We start from the raw sequence: 23,344 nt of genomic DNA, 5'->3' as shown, positions 1-23,344 counted from the left end.
ATGAACTCATAGCAAAAATCTTCTACTACTTCAGAACCTCTGAACTCTTCAATATATGAATGCCACCCTTTGATGCACGGATCCCAGTACATGACTCACTCCTTTGCACGAATCCCAATACGTGACTCACTCACCAACTTGAGAAAGAAGAATGTTGGCTACAAAGTTCTTCACTTCATTAACAATGAAGATCAAGAAGTACTTGGTTACAAAATTCTAAGGCGCAAAGACGCAGTAGCTTCTTTTAGAGAGAATAAGGTTTTGGTCACCTTTTGCAATTATTCTCTTTGTATTCTCTTTTGTGATGGCCTCTAAAATAAGCCTTATATATGCCTAGGGTTGTGAGAAAAGATACCCTACACAAATACAAAAGCCTGGCCTAAAAATCAGATCTGAAAATTCTGATTTCCGTAACCTCGATAGATAGCATCTGTTGAGCCTCATTAAACCTCGATAGATAGCTATCTGTCAAGCAGCTGTCGAGCAGTTGTCCGCAGGTGTCCAGCTTTGGTAAACACTTTTTCTTCACTTGTTTCTTGGTCCAATCTTCATGGCTTTAATACTAGACTTGAATAATATGTTCTTTGAAGTATTAAACACATCCTAGATCTGTCCAAATACAAGTAAAGTGCGTTTTGTCAAAGGATTAGCCAACTACATAAAATCGTTAGGCCGAATCACGTATTTTTTTTCTCTCAATATAATATTTTTGTATTTCTCTTTGATCTTAACAGCCATCAACTAGGGAATGCTGTAATTTGTATGTGAACTGTTCAATGTGTTAACTTGGAAGTATATTGTCATGTAAGACTACATACTAACATTTGAAGTTTATTATAAAAAAAAACAAAAATCCATTATCACCTCCAGGAAATGAAAAGGAAATCTCCCTGGTCTTTCTATTGAATCAGCTGAATGGACTACGGCTAGGACTAGGAGGATTCTAGTAATTTGAACACAAAGATGAATAAGTTGGAGTAAACGATGAAAAGAATCCAAAAATAGTACCTGACCTACAAACCATTATCACCTCCTGGAAATGAAAAGGAAATCTCCCTAGTCTTTCTATTGAATCAGCTGAATGGACTACGACTAGGACTAGGAGGATTCTAGTAATTTGATCACAAAGATGAATAAGTTGGAGTAAACGATGTAAAGAATCCAAAAATAGTACCTGACCTACAAGGAGACAAGAAGACTATGAACATTGAAAAGTGACCACATACCAATCCATGATATGTATGCATCAACACAAGCTAGTGTTTGATAGTGCCATGCATAGTCGGGCATTTTCCATGTCTCACTTTAATATATGTTTCTTTCTGCGGGAGTACCATTTTGAGGTTTCACTCCACGCTTGGAGATACATATGTCAGCTTTTTCATCCATACAAACAGAGATGTGAAATGATTTGACCTACTTTACTGGTTGAACTAATTCATATCATGGTTTCACTGGAAGAAAAAATATTTACTGCAACAATTTATTTATTTATTTATTTTTTTTAATAGCATTAGAGTCATTGTAATAATTAATACAAGTTGTTGCAATAAAATTTAAGCTAATAGGTTTGTGTAACACAGAATTTTGTTACAATAAACTCTAAATATTTTAATGACAACTTTGATGCAATATTATATATTTATTGGAATGAACAATTTACTGTTTTGAATATCTTGTAAGTATAGCCTATTACTTCATGAATCATATTGGAATAGATGACAAATAATTGACCAAAATAAGTAGGATTAAATTATTGCGATGATATCTTTATTGTAATAGATAATTACTTCATTTCGTCATTGTAATAGATTATGAAATAATTAATACTAGGTTAATTATTTATTCATTGCAGTTCCATGTTTGCCATTGTAATAGATTGTAAAAGAATTAATATCAAATTATTGCATTGATAACTTTATTGTAATAAATTACAAAAATAATTGATGTCAATTTATTATAACAATTTATTCATTTTGAGTTATTATAACAATATTTCCTAATATATTAAAGCCTTTATTACAATCTAAAATTATAATTTATTGCAGCTTATTATTGTTGGTGCAATGATTTAACACTTTTAAGTTACTATTGCAACAATTTTGACGTGTAAATACAGTATTTTGTCAAATACTAATTTAGGGGTGTCAATGTTCGACTCAACCCGCGAACACAACACGAACCCGACACGGGTTTTTGTAGGTTAGGGTTAAGCCTTAGCAGGTTTGGGTTATAAACAGGTCAACTTGAAAGCGACATGATAAGAAATGTGTTATAAGTGGGTCAACATGCGTAGCTCGCAATAGACGCGTTTGACATGCCAATTTATTTATGTCAAACCGAAATGACCCATTTAGCACAACCCGTTTAGCTAGTATAACAAATAAATATTCATTTTATTTTAGATTTGTCAAATACCTTTTATATCCAACTTATATTTTAAATTAAAAAAAAATGAATAATTACAAAAATTTACAAGAGATATAATTGGAAATTAAAACTTTACAAACCTTGAGGATATTAAATTTTTGTTCAAGTATGTTATTTTATTTTTGTTGAACTATGTTATTTTGAATTTGGGTTGAAGTGTTTGCATTTTTTTGGGGTGTAAAAAACTTATTTCTAGATAGATGTTATATTTTTGTTGAACTATATTATTTTGAATGTGAGTTGAAGATTTGAAGTGTATGCACTACTTTTGGGATATAAAAAAAAAAATATTTCTAGATGGATGTTATACTTAATATTATACAGGTTGAAATGAATTATGTTATATTCGTGTCAACCCAACACTACCCGTTTATTAAGCCGTTTATTAAGCGTGTCAAGTGGGTTGGGTTAGGTCAACACTCCTTATTAACAGGTCAGGTTAGGGTTGAAGGGTATGACACAATTATTGAATGGGTAGGGTTCGGGTTGATCTATTTAGTCGAATACCCCTATCTTAACACAACACGAACTCGACACGTTAACTCGAATTGACACCCCTAAATACTATTATACATAATTTGTTGTATTAACACTTATTGTAATAAACTTATTATAGTGCAGGGTTTTCATCTATGTATTTACTTATTCTTTTTTGACATATTTATATTTTGAATCTTTCACCAAAGAGAAAAATAATAATAATAAGAAGAGGGAACTGTTGGAAACAAGAAATGAATTTTCTACTAATTGTTCATTGATTTTAGGTACTGGTTTCCTAGTAAGTAGTCTCACTGCAATTTTGTTTGATTTGGAATGAATATTATAAGAGTAATTCTGGTGTTACACACAATTGCACAATTATGCCCACAACTTGCCAATGTGGCGAGTTGTAATTGATGGAGGGGTGTGGCACATGGACCCACCATCCCTCTCCATCAACCACAACTTGCCACATAGTCGAGTTGTGGGCAAAGTTGTACAAATGTGTGTGGCAATAGAATTTTTCATATTATAAGTAGGAGAATTAGATACCAAAAGCGTTCATTTTAGCACCAAAAACACGAAGATCTATGTTCCAAATTCCAACCTGTAACCATCAATTACACAAGTGGTCGTGGGGGGTCCCATTGCCTCATGGAGTCGTGACATTTGCGAGAACAAGCTAGCTTTGGATCATTCATTTTCTCCTCGCACTGAGATAATGATAAACTTGAGGGGCAGCTTAATCTTTTTTTTTTTTTTATGAGGAGGGCAACTTAATCTTAATGCTTATTCTAGCAACAAAGACCCACCAAACATTGGCACGCGAATGAGTTATTTAAACTCTAATTTCTTTATTTGAATGAATTATTAATTAAGATAAAAGTATTCACTGTGGCATAATGGGTTGGCCTCTCGATCAGGTGGACATATTAGACTCTTTCTTTTATGTGTGTGTGTGTATATATATATATATGATTTGTTAAAGCTTTGTTCGATCACTAATAATAAGTAAATTAATTTTCGAAGTTGTGCGACAGACATTCTGTTTTGTCCTTTTGAAAATACAGAAAACGACCTTGCAAGAAACACTACCTAACCAACCGACCAAGTTTGATTTTCCATTCACAATCACATTCCTTTTGATCAACATCTACTAAAGTTATATAATTTTTTAAATTAAGCTCATGCTTCGACCGTGGCTTAATTATATGCATGTGGCTCTCGTGGTCCTAATTGGTGGCCTCAAACTATCATCTTACTTTCCGCAAGCTTATTATACTTAATTATAACTTCTTCAGTAGAATCAGTACTGTGGTTTAATATTTTGTAAACAAGGACAAATTTTTCAAATTGATTAATTGAGGTTGAAACCAAATTCATCCCATATATAGGCTTCTTTTCCTAAATGGCTCAGCAAGTCATGAGTTGTTTGTCAAATCATGTTTGGTTTAGGCATTTTGATTTCACCCTATACTATTAAGGCGGGCGATCGATACTTTTTCCATCGATCATATAAATTTTACTTTTTTAATTGTTGTGGGTTATAGGAACTAACTCATATTGTCACTATAAAGTCGTATGTTGTTTCCAACATTAACACAGTTAGCATTCAGTTTTGGGAAATTTTTATGGTTCTTTTGGATGCCATATATGCATGTGTGTATTTAGCAAACATAATTTCACAAGTTGCAAAAAAAAGAAAAAAGAAAAAAAGTGATCTTAGGTACTCTAGTAGTAATGTTGTTTATCCGCATCATAACATCATGTGAATTTAAATGTTAACTTTAGAAAAACGGGGAAAGGACTTCTTCTGCTCTAGTTCTATGCATGTGTGAATTTAAATGTTAACTTTGATTTCATCTTCGGTGTTTATTGCCTGTTTGACAATATTGTGTTGAAACATATACTTGGAACTCTGGCCTATATATGACTCGATATAACATGATAAAAAAATTGCAACCTTGAGCTTTACTATAAGAAATGAGATTGGTGCCACAAACCATAGAGGCAAAGACTTCTTCTGCTCTAGTTCTATCATATAAACAAGATGGTGCATGGAACATAATATATGCCCAAATTTATAGCATGTATAGCCAGTCAGTAATATCACATGTATATAGGCCAATAGAATCATCATCATCACTTGTATTAATGTAGGACCCCACTGGTATAACCACAACCAATTTTAACCATACAAATTCCAGCTCAAACAATAAAACCTTTAATCAATGTTAAGAAACAAAAATCAGAAAAACAATATTGTGAGCCCATAGAAATGGATCATACTGTACTTTATTTTTTTTATTTTTTATTTTTTTGAGGAAGCATAGTGTACTTTAATTGATATTCCTTTATGCCAACTTTATTATGTTCATGGTGAAGTTTACTTAAAAATACTTTATAAATTAGCATATAGCTAGCATGCTCATCTACGTTCTTTTTACAACCCAACAAACACACGAGGCCACTATCATCTATCAATGGTCCAAGTCAATCCACGTGTTAGCAACCCACATTCACCTTAGGGGCTAAGCAATTCTCTCTCCTCTCTTATTTCCCTGCTGCTGCTGCTGCTGCTGCTATAAATTGCGTTAGTACTATTAGCTTGCTAGCTAGTTTGTCACCAAAGCTTAAGCTGCATAATTTTTTTTATATGCTCACCACCACCGCTCTACTAAAACCCCACACATATCAATCAAAACTCTCTTGGTCCATACATATCTCAAGTAATTTTTGATCATCTTATAATTATTGCTTCTTTCACACATATTATTAAAACCATCTAATTATATATAGATAGCTTAGATAAAAAGACATGCTCACTTCTCACCACCTTCCTAGGCATTTCCTTGCATCTAACATTGTCCATACACTAATTTCCTCAAAAAAACACACTGTTTGGCTTATAATCAACAATCTTATCCTCTTGATCTTCTTCAGATTGATCTCCCTTCTGGCTCCTCGATCCAAAGGCTAGAAATTGTCATCTTTTATCTTTGAAAATTCTCAGATAGCTAGAAGATATATATATCATATAGATTTCCTTGCTATTCACTCTTGGTTTTTTTTTTTTTTAAAGAGTTTTTGAAAATTTTTAAGTGATGGGTTTGAGTTCTAAGCAGGTTTCTAGTGATGGGGTTGATTGGAGCCAGACCTTATTGCAGACTCAAAGTTTAGAGCTGCCAAAACCTCCTCCGATGAGACGGCAACAACAACAACAACAACAGCAACAAAATCAGCAGCAGCAAACCGATCCATTGAAGTGCCCAAGATGTGAATCAACAAACACAAAGTTCTGTTACTACAACAACTACAACAAGTCACAGCCTCGGCATTTCTGCAGAGCTTGCAAAAGGCACTGGACTAAGGGTGGAACTCTACGCAATGTTCCTGTGGGTGGCGGCCGCAAGAATAAGCGGCACAAAAAATCAGCCACCGCTGCCTCTGCCAGCACCAGCACTAGTGCTGCTAACGCAGCCACCACCAACAGCACCAATACCAACATCAATAATAGACTCGCTGCCCACATGGCAATTGAAGCTCAGCAGCAAAGGCAGAATCTTCCTGCTCTTTCACTTGGTGATCAGAAATGCATATCTGAAATCCTCTATCGTTCACTGATTCGTTCACCATCTTCGATGCCGCATCAGAATTTGATCAACTCCAGCAACAACATGGACAGCAAAAATTTCAGCAGCAACAGTAACATTCATTTGGGTTCAACTCTGCCTCTTTCTTCAGGCCAAAGCCTCCACTTTCCATTCTCAAGCTCAAGCTCTTTTAACACCAACCCATCTTCAATTTCCAGCTCTTTACATTCTTCAAGTGTCTATAATTACACTGAAGGATTCAAAACCATTGAGGAGCCAACCATTACCAGTATCATGGCCAATACAAGCACCTCTGCCCCACAGCCATGGCAATTACCTACTACAACAGGCAGTAGCATGGACATGACAACTTACTGGAACTGGGATGACATTGATACCTTTGCCTCTACTGATCTCAATCTACCATGGGATGATTCTGATATCAAACCATAGAAGACTTTAACCATGTTAGCATTGTCCATAATTTTGATTTTAAGTTTGGTATTTGTATTTCATAAGAATGAGTTCAAATTTCAATGTAATAGTATTTGTATGTCTGTGTGTGTCTTGGTTGCTAAACTGTTTGAAGCTGTCTTTTTTAATTAAAGCTTCAGGCTAAGGTGTCCCTCTCTATCTTTTCCTTAATTAGATGGAATTGTATCATGTATGATATGTATGTTACGTAGCTTAGCTTTGTTCTTCACCATATATAGACGTTGATAGTATTTTGGGTGTTATATGATCACGATGGCCTTTTAAATTGGGTGTCCAGCAAGACTGATCTGACAGAATGTGATGGAAGATTCTTGCGGATATATATGTATATTAGGATAAGTTTGAATGATATATTACTTGGATTTGTTTGATCATGATTCATGACCACATGTTGAGAATCATTCTTTCCTCCTAGTCCTGATGGTATTTTGGTTGTAAAGTAGTACTTTTTATGTCCTTATTTTTATTTTACTCTGCGACAGTGTTGTAGTTTTGATAGTTCTATATGCTCTTAGTTTATATTTCAAGGTGGTCGTTCTCATTCCCAACCTCTCCTTACAGTTTAACTGAGCATGTGCATGTTGGGGGCCACCGTTCCAAGATTTGTTCCTCTGTCCTTCAAATTATTTCCCCAGACTTTTCAATGGTCGAGCCCACTAAACTGAAAATTCATTTGTAGAAATTAAGTTTCTAACAAAGTAACTGGGGGTTATCTTGGATTCATAAGGGTTCAAATTATATTGAATTCGACTTTAGCCAGTAGACTCAGCACTTCAGTCAATTGCACATGGATTCATCAAGCATGATCACACCCAATATCTTTCGGCATTATAGCTTTCAGTTAATCAAAAATATGTTTATCATTGTTGGTTTCAATGATGTGGCACTGCAGCTGCACCAGCAAGGGAAATGCAACACGATAGAGGAGTTTGCTCTGCAACATAAGATCCTCGAAGCCTATAATGGTTTTTTTTTAATTATTTTTATATATAATAAAAAAAGGAAAAAAAGAAAGAAAGGAAAGAATGGCTTCCTTATAAACTTGATTTTTCATTGTAATTTGTTAATAGATGTTAGGCCCATTGGACTTTAGGCCCACTTTAAATATTTTGTATTGCACACATACTTACACAACTCGTTGCTTGCACTACACTCATATATAAGGACCCTCTTGTACTATATATGTAGAGTATAATTGAATTATTACATGATTCTAGCACGCTTGGAAATGGCCATAGAGTCTCAGACAATGAGGAAGTGTTGATGGATGTTAATAAGCAACCCATGCAAGGCCTATGGAAATAACCTTTCTGCTCCATCAATGCACATGTTTAGCAATTACTTGGTTCTATGGGCCTGTAGTGTTTCTCGAGTTACACTAGGAATAAGAAGCTGTGCAAGGGCTGCCGTCTATTGTTGCACTCTAAAATGCAACTATTCGAAGGTTTTTCTTAACCATTTCGGATGCGGGACAAAATAAAAGTAACGAGAAAGGAAGACAAACCTTAAGAATCAGCACTTAGGGGTCTCTTAGAATCAACACCAAGCAAAACTTAGGCATCAACACATAAGGTATAAGGAATCAACACCCAACTTTTGAAAAATATCCAATCTAAATTTCATTAATCACGTTTATTCTAAAATGCAAACAATTAGTCTCTTATATAGAGCTAGAATTGGAAAATAAAGAGATAAAAATAACAACATACCAAAACTAATCCTGATTAAACTCAAATATTAATCTCTATCTAATCTCAAATTTAATCCCTATCCAAATAAAAGTCTACAATTATTCAATTTCCTATAAGATAAACACAAAAATTTGAAATATAAATTCTAAAATAATTTTGGTTTTGCTCCTGCATCATACTACCCTTGTTGGAGAAAACTCACCCTTGAGTTTTAAAGCATTGAAGAATGAAAAATCTGACACATAACACTTGCAGTAGTTGAGGAATCATCTTTGGGAGCATTGAAAATAGAAAAACCTAGTATTCCACCTCACAAAACTCTTGGAATCACAACCTCAATTAGTGGAACTGGCATGTCAACAGTTTTGACCTCATCAAGCTGTGGATTTTCATGCACCGTGGGGGATTCTTCAAGTATAGATGCTTTTTGCTGTTTAGACTCTATAGTAGACTCTGGATGCTTGAAGGTTGAGACTTTAGTTGACACTTGCACTTATTGTCAACATCAAGCTCTAGTGGTACTTGATTTCCCTTCATTTGAGTTACCAAGTCTTCAATAGTTTTCATTAGATATCTTATATCTTGGCGTATGGAAGATACTTCATGAGTGAGCTTTGCATTTTCGCACTGCCTCATACTTGTTCTTTGATCTTGTAAATTGCCATGAGAAGGCTGTTGTAGATCCTTGTGAAAATTATGTGGGAAATATTTGTTGGGAATTTAGACCCCGATTGATAGAATTAACAAGTTTTAAACCCAAGTTATTAATTAGATTGATTATGAATTGCTGGGCTGTCATAGGCAACCAGAAATAAAACCTATACTCCTAAAAATATATGTAGTAGTGCGAGTAAGGATCGTTCCCATGGACTAGATTTAATAACATTAGAAAGCAATGAATGGGGAAAAAATGTTCTTCCTAAGATCTAATGTTAGAAAGCATTCTACATAAATAATGTTCTTCCTAAGATCTAATAACATTATTTTTAGGAGTATAGATTTAATAACATTAGAAAGCAACGAATGGGGAAAATAATGTTCTTCCTAAGATCTAATGTTAGAAACCAAGATTTAATAACATTAGAAAGCATTCTACATGGACAAGATTAGTCCGGATGGAGGTTGGGCCTGTGGGAGTATTAAAAGAGGGAGCTAAATCTATTTTGGGGAAAAGAAATAATTGGACTTTGGGAGTTGATGGGGAGGCAAAGGCAGACAAGAAATAGTGGGAAAAAAGGGAAGGTTTGTGACGACTCAACCATGACTGAAGCGGCAGGGGTGTTGCAACACCCTTGCCGAGAGTAATGAAGATATTAAGTTGGAATTGCCAAGGGCTTGGGAACTTTTGGACAGTTCAAAGCCTTCACAAATTAATGAGGGAACAAGTTCCTGATGTTTGCTTCTTAATGGAAACAAGGTTGTAGTGGATTTGAGAAGCATTGTGGTGATGTACCTTTTAAAAATAAATTCATAGTGAAAAGGCCTAATTCAGGTGGAGGGTTGGCTTTGCTTTGGAAGGAGGAGGTGATTTTAGATGTCATCAATTTTACTGATAACCATATTTTGGCTAAGGTCGTGGAGAAGGATGGTTTTGTGTGGTATCTCACAGGGTTTTATGGATGGCCGGAGGCGAATGAAAAGCGGAAGTCATGGGCACTCTTAACTCATTGAAAGTCTTTTGTTGAGGATCCATGGTGTTGCATTGGGGATTTTAATGCCATACTTCATGCATCAGAAAAACAAAGTGCTATTGCACCTTATTATAATCAGATGGAGGATTTTCGGGTTGCTTTGGAGAAGTGTGACTTGATAGATTTGGGGTTTAATGGGTATAAATTTACTTGGACAAATAGGAGGCCAAGATCAGCCCACACAAAACAACGCTTAGATTGAGCTGTTGCTGATAAAGAATGGTTTGAAAAGTTCCCTACCAGTTCGGTGTCTCACTTGTTCAGCCATGCTTCTGATCATATTCCTATTATGTTGAAGACTATGAATGATAAGCGGCTTAGGGGAAGGGGGGTTGGTGGTTTTAAGTTTGAGGAGAATTGGTTGTTATGGGATGATTGTGAGGAAGTTGTGCATCAGGAGTGGACAAAAGGTGGGCAGGGTAGTTAGTGTTTGAGGGATGTTATGGACCGAATTCAAGGATGTGGGGCTGATTTGCAGGCGGGGGTTCTTCAAAGACGAAACTTGAAGTGGAGGAAATTAAAAGACTACAAAAGAAATTGGAGGTGCTGAATGCAGAGGAGATGACCGAAGATAGCAGAAAGGAATTTCTTGATGCGAGTAAACAGTTGGATGATTTTATGCTTAAGCAAGAGATTTTTTGGCGTCAGAGGTCCTGAGTGACATGGTTAAAGTATGGGGACAGAAATACAAATTTTTTTCATTCCAAGGCATCTCAATGACGGCGAAGGAAATTTATTGAGGGAATCAAGAATGCTAATGGGGTGTGGGTGGAGGATGTGGATGAAGTGGCGGAAGTGGCATCAGAGTATTTCATGAATATTTTTAAAGCAAGTACTTGTGATAGAATTGAGGTATGCCTTAATACAGTTAACAGAAAAATAACTGATGATATATTGGAGGTGCTGACCAGGCCATATAGCAGTGAAGAAGTGAAAGCAGTATTGTTTTAGATGGGACCAACAAAAGCAATGCACTTTTTTATCAAAAATTTTGGCATATTGTTGGTAATGAGGTGACTGATGCTGTGTTAGATTTTCTCCATATTGGTCATATGGTGCCTGATATAAATTATACTCATATTGTTTTGATTCCCAAAGTAATAAACCGGAAAAAATGGCAGATTTTAGACCTATTAGTTTATGTAATGTGGTATATAAAATTATCTCCAAAGTCTTGGCGAATAGGCTAAAGTTGATATTGCCATAGATAATTTCTCCTACTCAACGTGCTTTTGTACTTGGTCGATTATTACTGATAACATGTTAGTAGCCTATGAGACTTTGCATGCCATGCATATTAGAAAAAAGGGGAAGAAGGGGGTCTAATGTTATTAAACCTATACTCCTAAAAATAATGTTCTTCCTAAGATCTAATAATTTCTGACGTAGAAAATTATTAAATCTTGGTTGCTTCACAAATTAGAGGGATCAAACAATTACGAATTTGATATCTAACCTAGTAGTAGGTTGCAACGAATAATAAAATAGTAGACCTCCTAGTAATTAAATGAGATAATCATGAAAATAGGCATAGAAGAACATCTAATATTCAAAGCATAAATTGAACAATAAAAACAAATTAGATCTCACAATTTTATTGATTCTGAGGCTTCCGTTTCCTTTGACCAAGTATAAAAGTTTTAGCCACACAAGGCCATGATGAAAACTCGAAGGAGAAAATTAGAGAAGAGGGGAGAGAGAGGCGTGTGTGTTTCCAATATGATTTCTCCTCCCCCTTTTACACATTAATTCCCCATTTCCCAAGCCTACAAAATCTTCTAAAAATATTCTAAATAATAATATCCAAATCTGACTAATTAAGGAAAATATTAAATAAAAAATAAAGTCCTAATATAACTAGGAAAGTGGTGTTTTTCAACTGGAATTTTCATGCATCAGATTTGGAAGCTTCCGAAAATAAATCGCATCAGATCTGTGTATTAGAATTGCAGGCTAAGGAATGTTCAAGAACGTCAGCAGTGTAGGTGTAGTCAATTCAAGCCCGATTTCGACCTTGATTCGGCCCGTATCTCTCAAAACTCAAAACATGAAAGTTTTAGAGCTTTGTCTTGGCGTTCCATAGCATCTTGAATCATCTCAATCGGAGCTCTGATGAGAAAGTTATGCCCATATTACAAAGTAATATTAAAGCTGTCTAGAATCGCCCAATTAACTTCATTTTGCACTTAACGCCTCCGTTTGCATCCTAAATCAAAATATAAGAATAATGAGTACATTTAGGAACCAAATAAGTATAAAAATACTAAACATTAAGGGAGAAAAATATGACAATTTGCATTCTCATCATGAATAAACCTTATTAAAACAAACTAACATCAATATCATGCATAACAGAAAAGTAAATAAGACAAGACATGATGACCTAGGAAAACTAATGAAACAAACTAGCTTCACAGTAAAAAACCTGGGGGAAAACCTTCCCGAAAAGCAATTCAATATAGTAAAGAGAAGTTTCAGATCTAGTACAAAACCTTTGTCTCTAGACTTTATAATCCCCGTAGATGAATTCACAGCAGAAACCTTCTACCGCTTCAAAACCTCTGAACTCTTCAATATATGAACACCACCCTTTTGATGCACGAACCCCAGTACGTGACTAACTCACCAAGTTGAAGAAGATTGTTGGCTGCAAAGTTCTTCACTTCATTAACATTGAAGATCAAGAAGCACTTGGTTACAAAACCCTAAGGCGCAAAGACGCAGTAGCTTCTTTTAGAGAGAATAAGGCATCGATCACCTTTTGCATGTGTTCTCCTTGTATTCTCTTATGTGACGGCCTTTAAAATAAGCTTTATATATGTCTAGGGTTGTGAGAAAAGAAACCCTGTACATACATGTCAGCATGGGCTGAAAATTAGATTTTGGAAATCTGAATTTTATAATTCTTAATAGATACTGTATCTGTCAACAGCTGTCAAGATCTCGATAGATAGTATCTGTCGAGAGCTGTCGAGCTTTAATGAATCAGCACTTTTTCAGTTGTTTCTTGGACAGATTTGCATGGCTTCAATACTAGACTTGAACTCTTGTTCTTTGAAGTATTAAACACATCCTAAATCTACCCAAATACAAGTAAAGTGCGTTTTGTTAAAGGATTAGGCAATTCTAAATGACATATATTCCTAACATGAATCACATATGTCTTAACAATATTCAATACAAAGATCTTTCATTCTTTCCTAAGTAATTTGAGACCAATGGCATCTAAAGTGAAGGCTCTTATAATAACTCTAATACTCTAAAGCTTTACTAGCAAATCTTGTTTTGGCATACCACATCTTTTGTTTGTCATTTGATAAATGCACTTGTGAAAAGAATTGTTCCACCTTAAATGTCCAAAATTTGAAAATTTATGGGTCTTGATTTTTTTATCCATAAAAAATAGGTGGTTGGAGTACTACCATGGTTCTCTAAAAATAATAAGCTTTAGTAAAGAATTGAAAAAAGAACCTGGATTGCTAAATTTGCTGCTAATAGTGCAACTTGTGCTTCATGGGTTGTGGTCTGGGCTTCCAACTTTATTTTTTGGTGATGATGCATGGCAAGATGGTTTTGGCTGTTGTATGACTTGATTTCAAGTAGATGGGTTACTGTGGATTAATGGGAAACATGACAAAGATTTTTTTTTTATTTTATTTTGAAATTGGATCTGTTTTACTTTGATACCAAATGTAATGCAGGACAAAATAAAAGTAACTAGAAAAGTAAAGATAAGCCCTAAGAATCAGCACTTAGGGGTTGCTTGGAATCAACACCAAGCAAAACTTAGGCATCATCACCTAAGTGTTAGAAATCAGCACCCAATTATTGGAAAATATCTAATTTGAATTTCATTAATCACGTCTATTATAAAATATAAATAAACTAGTCCCTTATATAGAGCTAAAACTAGAATATAAAAAGATAAAGATAACAACATACCAAAACTAATCCTAACTAAACTCAAATATTAATCCCTATCTAATCTCAAATCTAATCCCTATCCAAATAAAAGTCCAATTATCCAATTTCCTATAAGATAAATTCAAAAATCTAAAAATATAAATTTTAAAATAATTTTGGTTTTGCTCCCTACATCAATGTCTGAACAGCCATTCACTTGATATGGAATTGAAAAATTAAATATTTGTAGTTACAAATAGTATGTGACTAGTGTATAACCCTGCATACACCATATGGATACCTCATACTCCAGCTCACCTTCAATTTTACAAATTTTTTTCCAACTTTCAATCTATCTGCTTGATTTCTCCTACATAACTTCAACATGTTATTAAATTTTGTTCTCTATAAATTAATAACATGCTTAGATCCATTATCAATTGTACTTGTACTAATATGTTTTGAACTTTAACGATTTATCAAATTTTCCAATATATCTTTATCGGAAACTTCCCCAAAAGTTGTGTATGAAAATTATCATGGATGTATAATTGGACATTGTTGATGCCTAATTTTGCAAATCTGTACCCAAAAGCCCATGAAGAAGAAAGCCCAATGAAAAGCAAGGTCTAAAGGCCCACCAAGAAGACCAAAGAGCAAGGAAGATCCAAAGAAAAAAAATGCAAGAGAAAGCGATTTGCAGCAGAATACAGATCTACCGCAGAATACAGATCTGCTGCAGAATAAAATTCTTCAACAGAATGGCTTTGGCATATCAAGGCAAATTAGACCCATGACCCTTTTGATCCAGTCTATATTATTTGGCTCACAAAGGCTCAAATCCTTTTGTATAAACGAATATGTGTGAAAACTAATATGAAGAAACACGATAAAAAGAAACAAGGATTAGTGGGAAGTGTCAGCAATAAGAATTACGTGAAGGAAAGAAAATAAAAACCAAAGGAAATGTCAAACATACGCATAAAGAAATAAGACAGAGACACGCAGAAGAACAGAACCAAGCTATTCTGCAACGGCAGAAACAATGTAGGAATGAAAGAAGACAAAAATAGAAGATAGTAGAGCTAGCACACAAGGGCTAGAGCACCACCAACTTGTACCCAATCAATACAAGGGAGGTGGGCCCACGATCAAGGGGATTCAGAGGGCGTGGTTTGTAGTGGGGGGGAAAAAGGGTCTATATTTGGTTTCCAGCCGTGAATTCTTTTGGGAATATACCCTGCTTGGATGGTATCTTACCCATAAGATATAGTAGATGGCCAGGACCATTTGATGCATGCCATAGAGGTAGGTGGTGAGGTAGCCTAATCCTTATCCATTTGAACACAAAGGTAGATGTATATAGCAAGAACAAACAAAATGGAATTTTGTCACGAAATGAGTAGTGGTGCAGCAAATGTATTCTGAGTAGAGGTAGTTGCTAGGCAACCAATGGGTCGGTGGGCAGTCTTGAATGAATGCCCACAAAACAAGCCGAAAACAATTGGTGAAGCCCTAGAGGTAAAAATGAGAAATCCTATTGACTTAGTTCATTATAAAAGGGAGAGTTAGCCATGGATGAAAGAAGAGGCACTTAGAGGGAGAGGCACCTAAGGAGAGGGGGATCCAAAAAGGGAAAAGACCTAGGGGAGAAAAACAATCGACGACAAGATAGTAGTCAGAAACTAAGAGTAAATAGAACGAAGAGAAAGAACGAAAGAAAGAAAGTGGTAAAAAGAAGAGAGAGAACACGGTAGAAATAGGGGCATGCATTAATAGACCATCTTTTCCCTCCCTCTTAGCAAACCTATTCTTTGAAGTAATAGCTAATAGCCATTTAGGTCTATTCTTCAAAATGCACAACTTTGATGGCAAAAGCCTATGACAAGGTTGTTCAAGTTGGGATTTGGGTTCATTCTTGATTTACTTATTCTATGGAAAGATTCAATACTTGATTTCGATTGCAAATATATTTGATTTCACTCGTTAGAACTTATATCTGTTGTATTTAGTCGTTCTGTTGTAGAACATTTTTTATCACGCTCGCTGTATCATTTGTCCTACTGTGGTATCTTTATTTGTTGTACTGGTTATTCTACTGTAAAATTTTTTTTATTATATTTACCGCTATTATACTAGCTAAACCTTTTCTGCTAAAGCATTTTTATTTCTTTGTTATTACGTGTTTTACTTTTGACACGAAATAATCATTATTTTGCCATATGAATATGTATACATTGTATCTCATGTTTTGCAAAATATATTTTATATATGTATATATGAATACATATAAGTACATATACAAATATATGTATGTATATATTTGAGAATATTCTAACCCTTGTAAACTAACATTTGCTTGATGGGTATTTTCTTTGGTTTTTAGATTTGTTTATGTGCAGAAAGTAAAAAAGTAATTTTGTAGTAAAAAGTGAAGAGTAGTTATTTACATTGCTGAAAAAGTGCAAAAAGCGTTGCTACATAGCAGGCATAGCAGAAGGTTTTACTGCATAGCAAAAGGTTTTACTGCAGAGCTGAAAGCTTTACTGCACAGTAGAAGGTTTTACTACACAGCAAAAAGTTTTACTACACAGCAGGCACAACAGAAATAGAGGATAAGCCCACTTTGCAGCATCTTTCCTTAGACTTTTGACTCAATGTTTGCGCACAAACTAGTAGCAGTGGAATGGTTCTTTGGAGTCCATTCTGCAGAGCGCCAAACCCAACTTCCTTCTTAGAAAAAGCCTAGACTAAGTGTTGTCCAATAATATCAAGACGTGTGTCTAAGGTACAAGAAACGTAAAAAGAACCCTCAACATTTTTGGCAACTTCACTAGGGAGTTGGGATCAAGATGGAAAAATGAGATATTTGTCCCCGCTATACCCTCAGTGATGTTTCTAGGCTTTTAACCTTTTAACAATTCATGATATCATGATTTACTAGAATTAATATGTTTCAAGAAATCTTACCTGTAGTAATTTGGTGTGCTAAAACCAAATCTAGTGGAGAACATGTGTTCAATAAGAACAACTCCAAATTTAATATGACCATTTTATGGAGCTTCCTACCATTGGTTGAATAAGAGAGACCTTGAACAAAAATTATTTTGTGTCAATAATGATTTAGAGAATTTCACTAGTTATTGGAGTTTAGCTTGCTACTTACACAGATTGAGTTAAATGTAGGAAACAAAACACGATATAACAAAATTTTGTTGAAAAAGAAATGTTATCGTATATCAAGACTAGATGAATTAATTATTTGGTTTAATTTGTGCCACACACAAGAAAGTATCCAAAACGTCACAAAAGTACCATAGCAGAATACTATAGCAGAATATCACGACAACATTACAGCAAAACAGTGTTGTGGAATTCTATGGTAGAATATTGCAGCAACATTATAGGAGGACAGTACCGTAGCAGAATTTTGTGGTAGAACACAGCAATGTTAAAACAAAATAGTATCGTTAGGAAAATGCAATGGTAGAATATTGCAGTAGAATGTTGTGTTAGAATACCACAATACCATAGTAGTGTTCAATGGCATTGCATCAAGATGCGGTAGCAAAATATCACTACAACACCATAGAGTTCTACAACAGAAATATCCTAAGAACTCTACAGTAGAAGGCCCTTACAATAGTTGTAATATTTCCTATACACAAAGACTAATATGGTCAAGACACTTAGTCCTATCTTTTAAATGACACTTGTTCTCCTTGCTATTCATGTGAGACGTGGCAAGCCACTCATTCAAACATGCAAAACCAAAACTTCTCATTTCTTTTAAGGAAACATTGGAACCTTTCTAAACTCTCTCCATCTCTACCTTCGGGTCTAGCATTTAGGAAAGAAAAATTTCTTTATTCCCTCACAAGGTTTCAATCATTTTTTTTTCATGCTAGTGATTCTAACTCTACTTCCCCTCAAGAACCAAAAGCTAGAAAAAAAATGAAGTTATAGAAGCCAAAGGAAAATTTTTATCATTGCTATACTATTGCGAATCACTAGTTCCTCCACGAAATATCCCTCAGCAGACTTTTCCAGAAGTGCAAAATGATTCTATGTACAAATTTTGTGGTAAAAAGTGCAGATCCTTCGACAGATTATTCACAGCAGAATCTGCTAAATTTCAGAAGTGCAGAATGTTCATCTGCAGAATATTTTATAGCAAAAAATTTCATAAGCTAGAATGTAGATTATTTACAGTAGAATTTGCTGAATTCTAGAATGTTCATCAGTAGAATATTTCACAGTAGAATCCCAGTAATGCTAAATGTTCATCGGTAAAATATTTTGTAGTGAAATCCCTGAAATGCAGAATGTTTATGGGCAGAATATTTTGTAGTGAAAAGTTTCAGAAGACAAAGTGCAAATCCTTTGGTAGATTGTTCATAGCAGAATCTACTGAATTTTAGAAATTCAGAATGCTCATCTGCAGAATATTTTATAGTAGAAAGTTTCAGAAGCTAAAGTGCAAATACCTTAGCAAGCTATTCGCAGCTGAATATTCTGCAGCAAAATTTTGTATTGAATTACAGTAGGTTTTTTTGCTGAATATCACACCACAAAATTCAGTATTGAATTCTTAAACTTTCTAAGTGAAATCACAAATCCAAAGTGACTTCTACAACAAAAGTCATATTGTCCCATTAAGAATTCATGTGAACACCAATAGTGTGAAGATGTGTATAAGAGTAGTGGACAATTCTGCGACAGCAAGAAATTCGAGTCTAGATCTTATCCAACAAATTTGAGACTTGTTCTCAGAGCAAGAGAGGTGCACACAAAGCCTTTCATGTTCACTTTTGCTGAATCAATCTCTTGCTACTACATCAGCAAATATATCAGTATCAATGAAGGGAGGAGGGAGAAGTAATCAATTTGGCAATATCAAAACATCCCTCTTTCAACCAAAGAATACATTGAAAGCATGTGACAGGGTGGTGAAGTGTCCAAATTAAATCCTGACATTTGAATGAGGCCAATCACTCAGTTATTACGTACTCTCAATAAAGAAGCCCAAATATACAAGTTGCTTGCAAACTGATCCTTGTCCATTATCGGGTCTAGCAAACTGATTCAACAACCTTGAAGCATTGAGAAGTTTTCTTTGAAGCACCTTAGAGGATTTATGCCTAGAGTGGCATCAATGATCATGATCTTTATGATATTTCTAAGAAAGAATGTATTAGATTACTTGTACTACAAACTACGTAACTCCACCATCATTTTTCAAGTCATAAAGCTCATTGATGCCCATTTCTCATCCTAGAAGAGCTCTGCAATAGTGACAAACTCAAAGCTCCTTCTTTTGGCTTGTGTACAAGAGGGACATAGCAGAATCAATTGTTGACACACATTCTGCCGTGAATAGAGTTACTCATCTTATTGCTGTAGAAAACTATTACGTGGTTTTTATTGAAGGCATTCTACTACAAGGGCATTTTGCCATAGGAATCAAGAAGCATGATGTCCTAGGAAGATGTTGGTATATAATGGGAAAATTCTATATTAGAAGCCGCTGACTCTTGGCTATTAGTAGCCAACCATGAAGCAAGAGACGTAGCAAGCTCCATCTAAATACGCCCATACTCAAAGTAAGCAAAGAAAAAACCCAAGAAATATGGGTCTTAGTAGTGAAAGCTGGCAAAAGCGTTGTGGTCATGAATTCTTGGCTAAAAGCCGACAAAGGAACCATGATTGTGAATTCTTGGCAAAAGCTCACAATGGGGGCTACACTCAGTCAAACCTACAAAGGACCCATGATCGTGAGTCTTAAAAAAAATTTGCAAAAGGAGCTATAACCACAATCATATGTAGTAGAAAATACATGGGAAGCAAGTGTGTTCGCAGTAGAACAAATCCAAAGCATGCCTGGGAAATAACTCTAAATTCTCTAGCAACGAAGAATTTCTGCAATGTGGCAACTAGTAGACTCGTGGCATCCAAAATCTTTTACTGAAGAATGCATGAACCACATGGTGGGAGTAATCTTATCAAAGAAACTCATTAGAAAATTGCATATTTTGGCAAAAGAGGATCTCTTATTAGCTTGAAAAGTTTTACTGGTAGCATCAACACTAAGAAAAGGTGATCAAAGTATGATATCAAGTCCATCTAGTTATCTCATATACCAAGGGCTATTTCATTCTATAGAAATATGAAAAGCCTTCTGTAGAAAGCTAAGAACTCATTCTCACATACGAGGGGTTGTCTCATTCTACAAAAAATACAAAAAACTTTCTTCAAAAAGCTAAAGACTCATCCAGTTGTCTTACATGCTGGGGGGGGGGGGGGGTTAAGGCCCATTCTACAGCAAATTTAGAAAGCCTTCCACAAAGCTTAAAGTATCGTCATATGGTACGAATCTGCGATAGCAATATTACCCATGATGAAATAAGTATTAGTTGTGGCATTTCGGCAAGTATACATTCATCTGCCACTTGATCTGCAGCAACTCCAAATTTTATGATATGGCATAGTGCAGCACCCATGCAATTTTTCATAACCTACCATGGTCAAGTAACATTCTAATCTGTGGTAAAGCAGTAACATCATCCATCTTCCATGGAAGCATCAAATAGCAAGTCAAAAATGAGTTCTCACACAATAAAAAATCTATGCAGTAGTGAATCCATAAGAAGAAATTCTACCACCCTTGTTGCGGTAAATGTCATAGAAGCAAAGAAAGGTAGCAAGAAAAGTAAGCCTACAAATGCTCCAGCAGAAATATATGTAAAGGTGAACCAACAAGCACTACAGCAGAAATTAAATGCTCTTTGCAAGACTTTAAGGCTTCAAGAGTGCTCCGCAGAAAAGCTGAGTAACAAAGGAACTCACAGCAGAAACAAAAGGTGGAAATCGATGATGAAGTTCAAACATCTCTCTAGCAATGCATTCAATGGTAGACCACCTTCCACAAGAATTGCTAAAGACATTGCCAAGCTTAGCAACTTTAGAAAGAAGAATTGGGAGAAATAAGATCTGTAGTAATCACAAGGAATTTTTTCTTAAGCAGCATTTTTCTTCCTAAGAGATTGGAGTATCCTACTCACCTAGGGAGACTACAACAAAATTAAGAAAAATTTAGTTTACAACATCTATGCCTTTTCATCAAAGAAGCAGTCATATCTTCACCAGTAATGGTTGTGGCAAAATAACACAAAGGAGTCAATAGTTGCAGTGGTAGAATGAAAAAGAAAATGTTTAGAATGAATATAAAGTGAAGATTTCTTGTGAAAGCATCCTCATTGCCCCTTGAAAAAAAATCTATAGTGGCACCACTTGCAGGCACCTTAAAATCAGTGGCAAACTCAGTCACTTTTGCAGAAAGATTAATTTTGCAGCAAAACCATAATTTATGGCAAAATGAAAAAAAAACCCGCAATGCAAATGGCAAAGGTACAAGAGTATTGATGATCTTGGGGGCTAGAAGGTCCCTCTACTATTGCAACAAAACATTTGCCCGTGTTAGTAGTAGCTTCAAACAAGGAGGTCCTCCGTAAGTACATCATCACTGAAAGAAACTTGCCCTTCTACAAGGCCCAACATCCTTCTCCGTAGAAACTTCATCTTGGAGAAGAATAGATGTGTTATTCAACACATCAAAAAACATTATCAGCAAATGAAAGAGTACTTTACTATGATGAGGGCTTGCAATGTTAGCTTTGCGCTTTGTTTGGAATGAGCACAAGGAATTCCAATACGTAAATGCTAAGAGAAGAGGAAGGCACAAGAAAAGGGAGCGAAGCCACCCTTTGATCTACACATTTAGGGGAAGTTTTCATCTTATGAAAGGGGAGCATCAGCCTGCAAGCTCACGGGGTAACAAGAAATAGAAAGAGAGGTAAAGTTATAACAAGCATGATGAAATGATATGGAGAGATCAATAGTCAAAAGGCCTATGAAGAAAAGAAGAGAAGCATTCGCATGTGAGTTGGGAAACAACCCACGAAAGAAAACTGCATAAGTGTTCGCATATAAATTGCAAGAGCAGTCCATATACTCAGGGACTAAATGTTGATGCCAATTTTTGCAAATCCGTACCTGAAAGCCCATGAGGAAGAGAGCCCAATGAAAAGCAAGGCCTAAATGCCCACCATGAAGACCAAAGAGCAAGAAAGGTCCAAAGAAAGAAATGTAAGGGAAAGAGACTTGCAGTAGAATCTAAATCTGCTACAGAATCTACAACAGAATACAGATCTGCTACAGAATACAACTCTTCAGCAGAATAGCTTCTACAGATCAAGGAAAATTGGGCCCAAGACCCTTTTGATCCAGTCAACATTATTTGGTCTACAAAGGCCCAAATCCTTTTGTATAAAAGAATATGTGTGAAAACTAATATGAAGAAACACGATTAAAAGAAACAAGGAACAACAGAGTGTCAGCAGCAGGAATTGCATGAAGAAAAGAAGATCCAAACCAAAGGAAATGTTAGTTACAACAAGAAATGTATGAAGAAATAAGACAAAGACACACATCAAAACGAAACAAGGCTATTCTGCTATGGCAGAAACAGCGTGGGAACGAGAGAAGACAAAAACAGAAGATAGTGGAGCAAGCACACAAGGACTGAAACACCACTAACTTGTATTTAACCAATGGGCTCACGGTCAAAGGGATTCAGAGGGTGTGGTTTGGTGGTGGGGGGAAAAGGGGTCTATATTTTGTTTCCAACTATAGCTTCTTTTTGGAATATACCTTGCTGGGATGGTATTTTACCCAAATGAGGTAGTAAATGGTTGGGGCCATCTAATGCATGCCATAGAGGTAGGTGGTGAGGTACCTCAATCCTTATCCATTTGAACCCGGAGGTAGAGGTATATAGTAAGAACAAATAAAATGGAATTTTGTCATGAAATGAGTAGTTGTGCAGCAAACGTAATCTGAGTAGAGGTAATGGCCGGGCAACCAATGAGTTGGTAGGCAGTCATGAAGGAATGTCCACAACAAGTCAAAAATAGTTGGTGAAGCACTAAGGATAAAAAGGTGAAATCCCATTGAATCAGTTCATTATAAAGGGAAGAGGTAGCCATGGATGAAAGAGGAGGCA

At 35.5% G+C, this 23,344-nt stretch overlaps 1 protein-coding gene across 3 annotated transcripts; it reads left to right on the top strand.

Annotated features, from left to right (window-relative positions):
• Positions 1–5,495: 5,495 nt before the first annotated feature.
• On the top strand, positions 5,496–7,193 carry LOC142633409 (uncharacterized). Of its 3 annotated transcripts, none has more exons than XM_075807646.1 (2): positions 5,496–5,639; positions 6,036–7,193. In XM_075807646.1, the coding sequence occupies exon 2, from the start codon at positions 6,111–6,113 to the stop codon at positions 6,954–6,956; it is 846 nt and encodes a 281-aa protein (XP_075663761.1). In that variant the 5' UTR covers positions 5,496–5,639; positions 6,036–6,110; the 3' UTR covers positions 6,957–7,193. The 3 variants fall into 3 exon arrangements, with proteins under 3 accessions (XP_075663761.1, XP_075663760.1, XP_075663759.1); XM_075807645.1 differs by having other exon boundaries at positions 5,511–5,885; XM_075807644.1 differs by having other exon boundaries at positions 5,511–7,193.
• The last annotated feature ends 16,151 nt before the right edge of the window (positions 7,194–23,344 follow it).

The sequence above is a fragment of the Castanea sativa genome, chromosome 5 (genome assembly GCF_040712315.1).
Source record: "Castanea sativa cultivar Marrone di Chiusa Pesio chromosome 5, ASM4071231v1".
NCBI lineage: Eukaryota > Viridiplantae > Streptophyta > Magnoliopsida > Fagales > Fagaceae > Castanea > Castanea sativa.
Note: the sequence above shows the minus strand (reverse complement) of the source record. Positions and strands in the feature narration are given on the sequence as shown.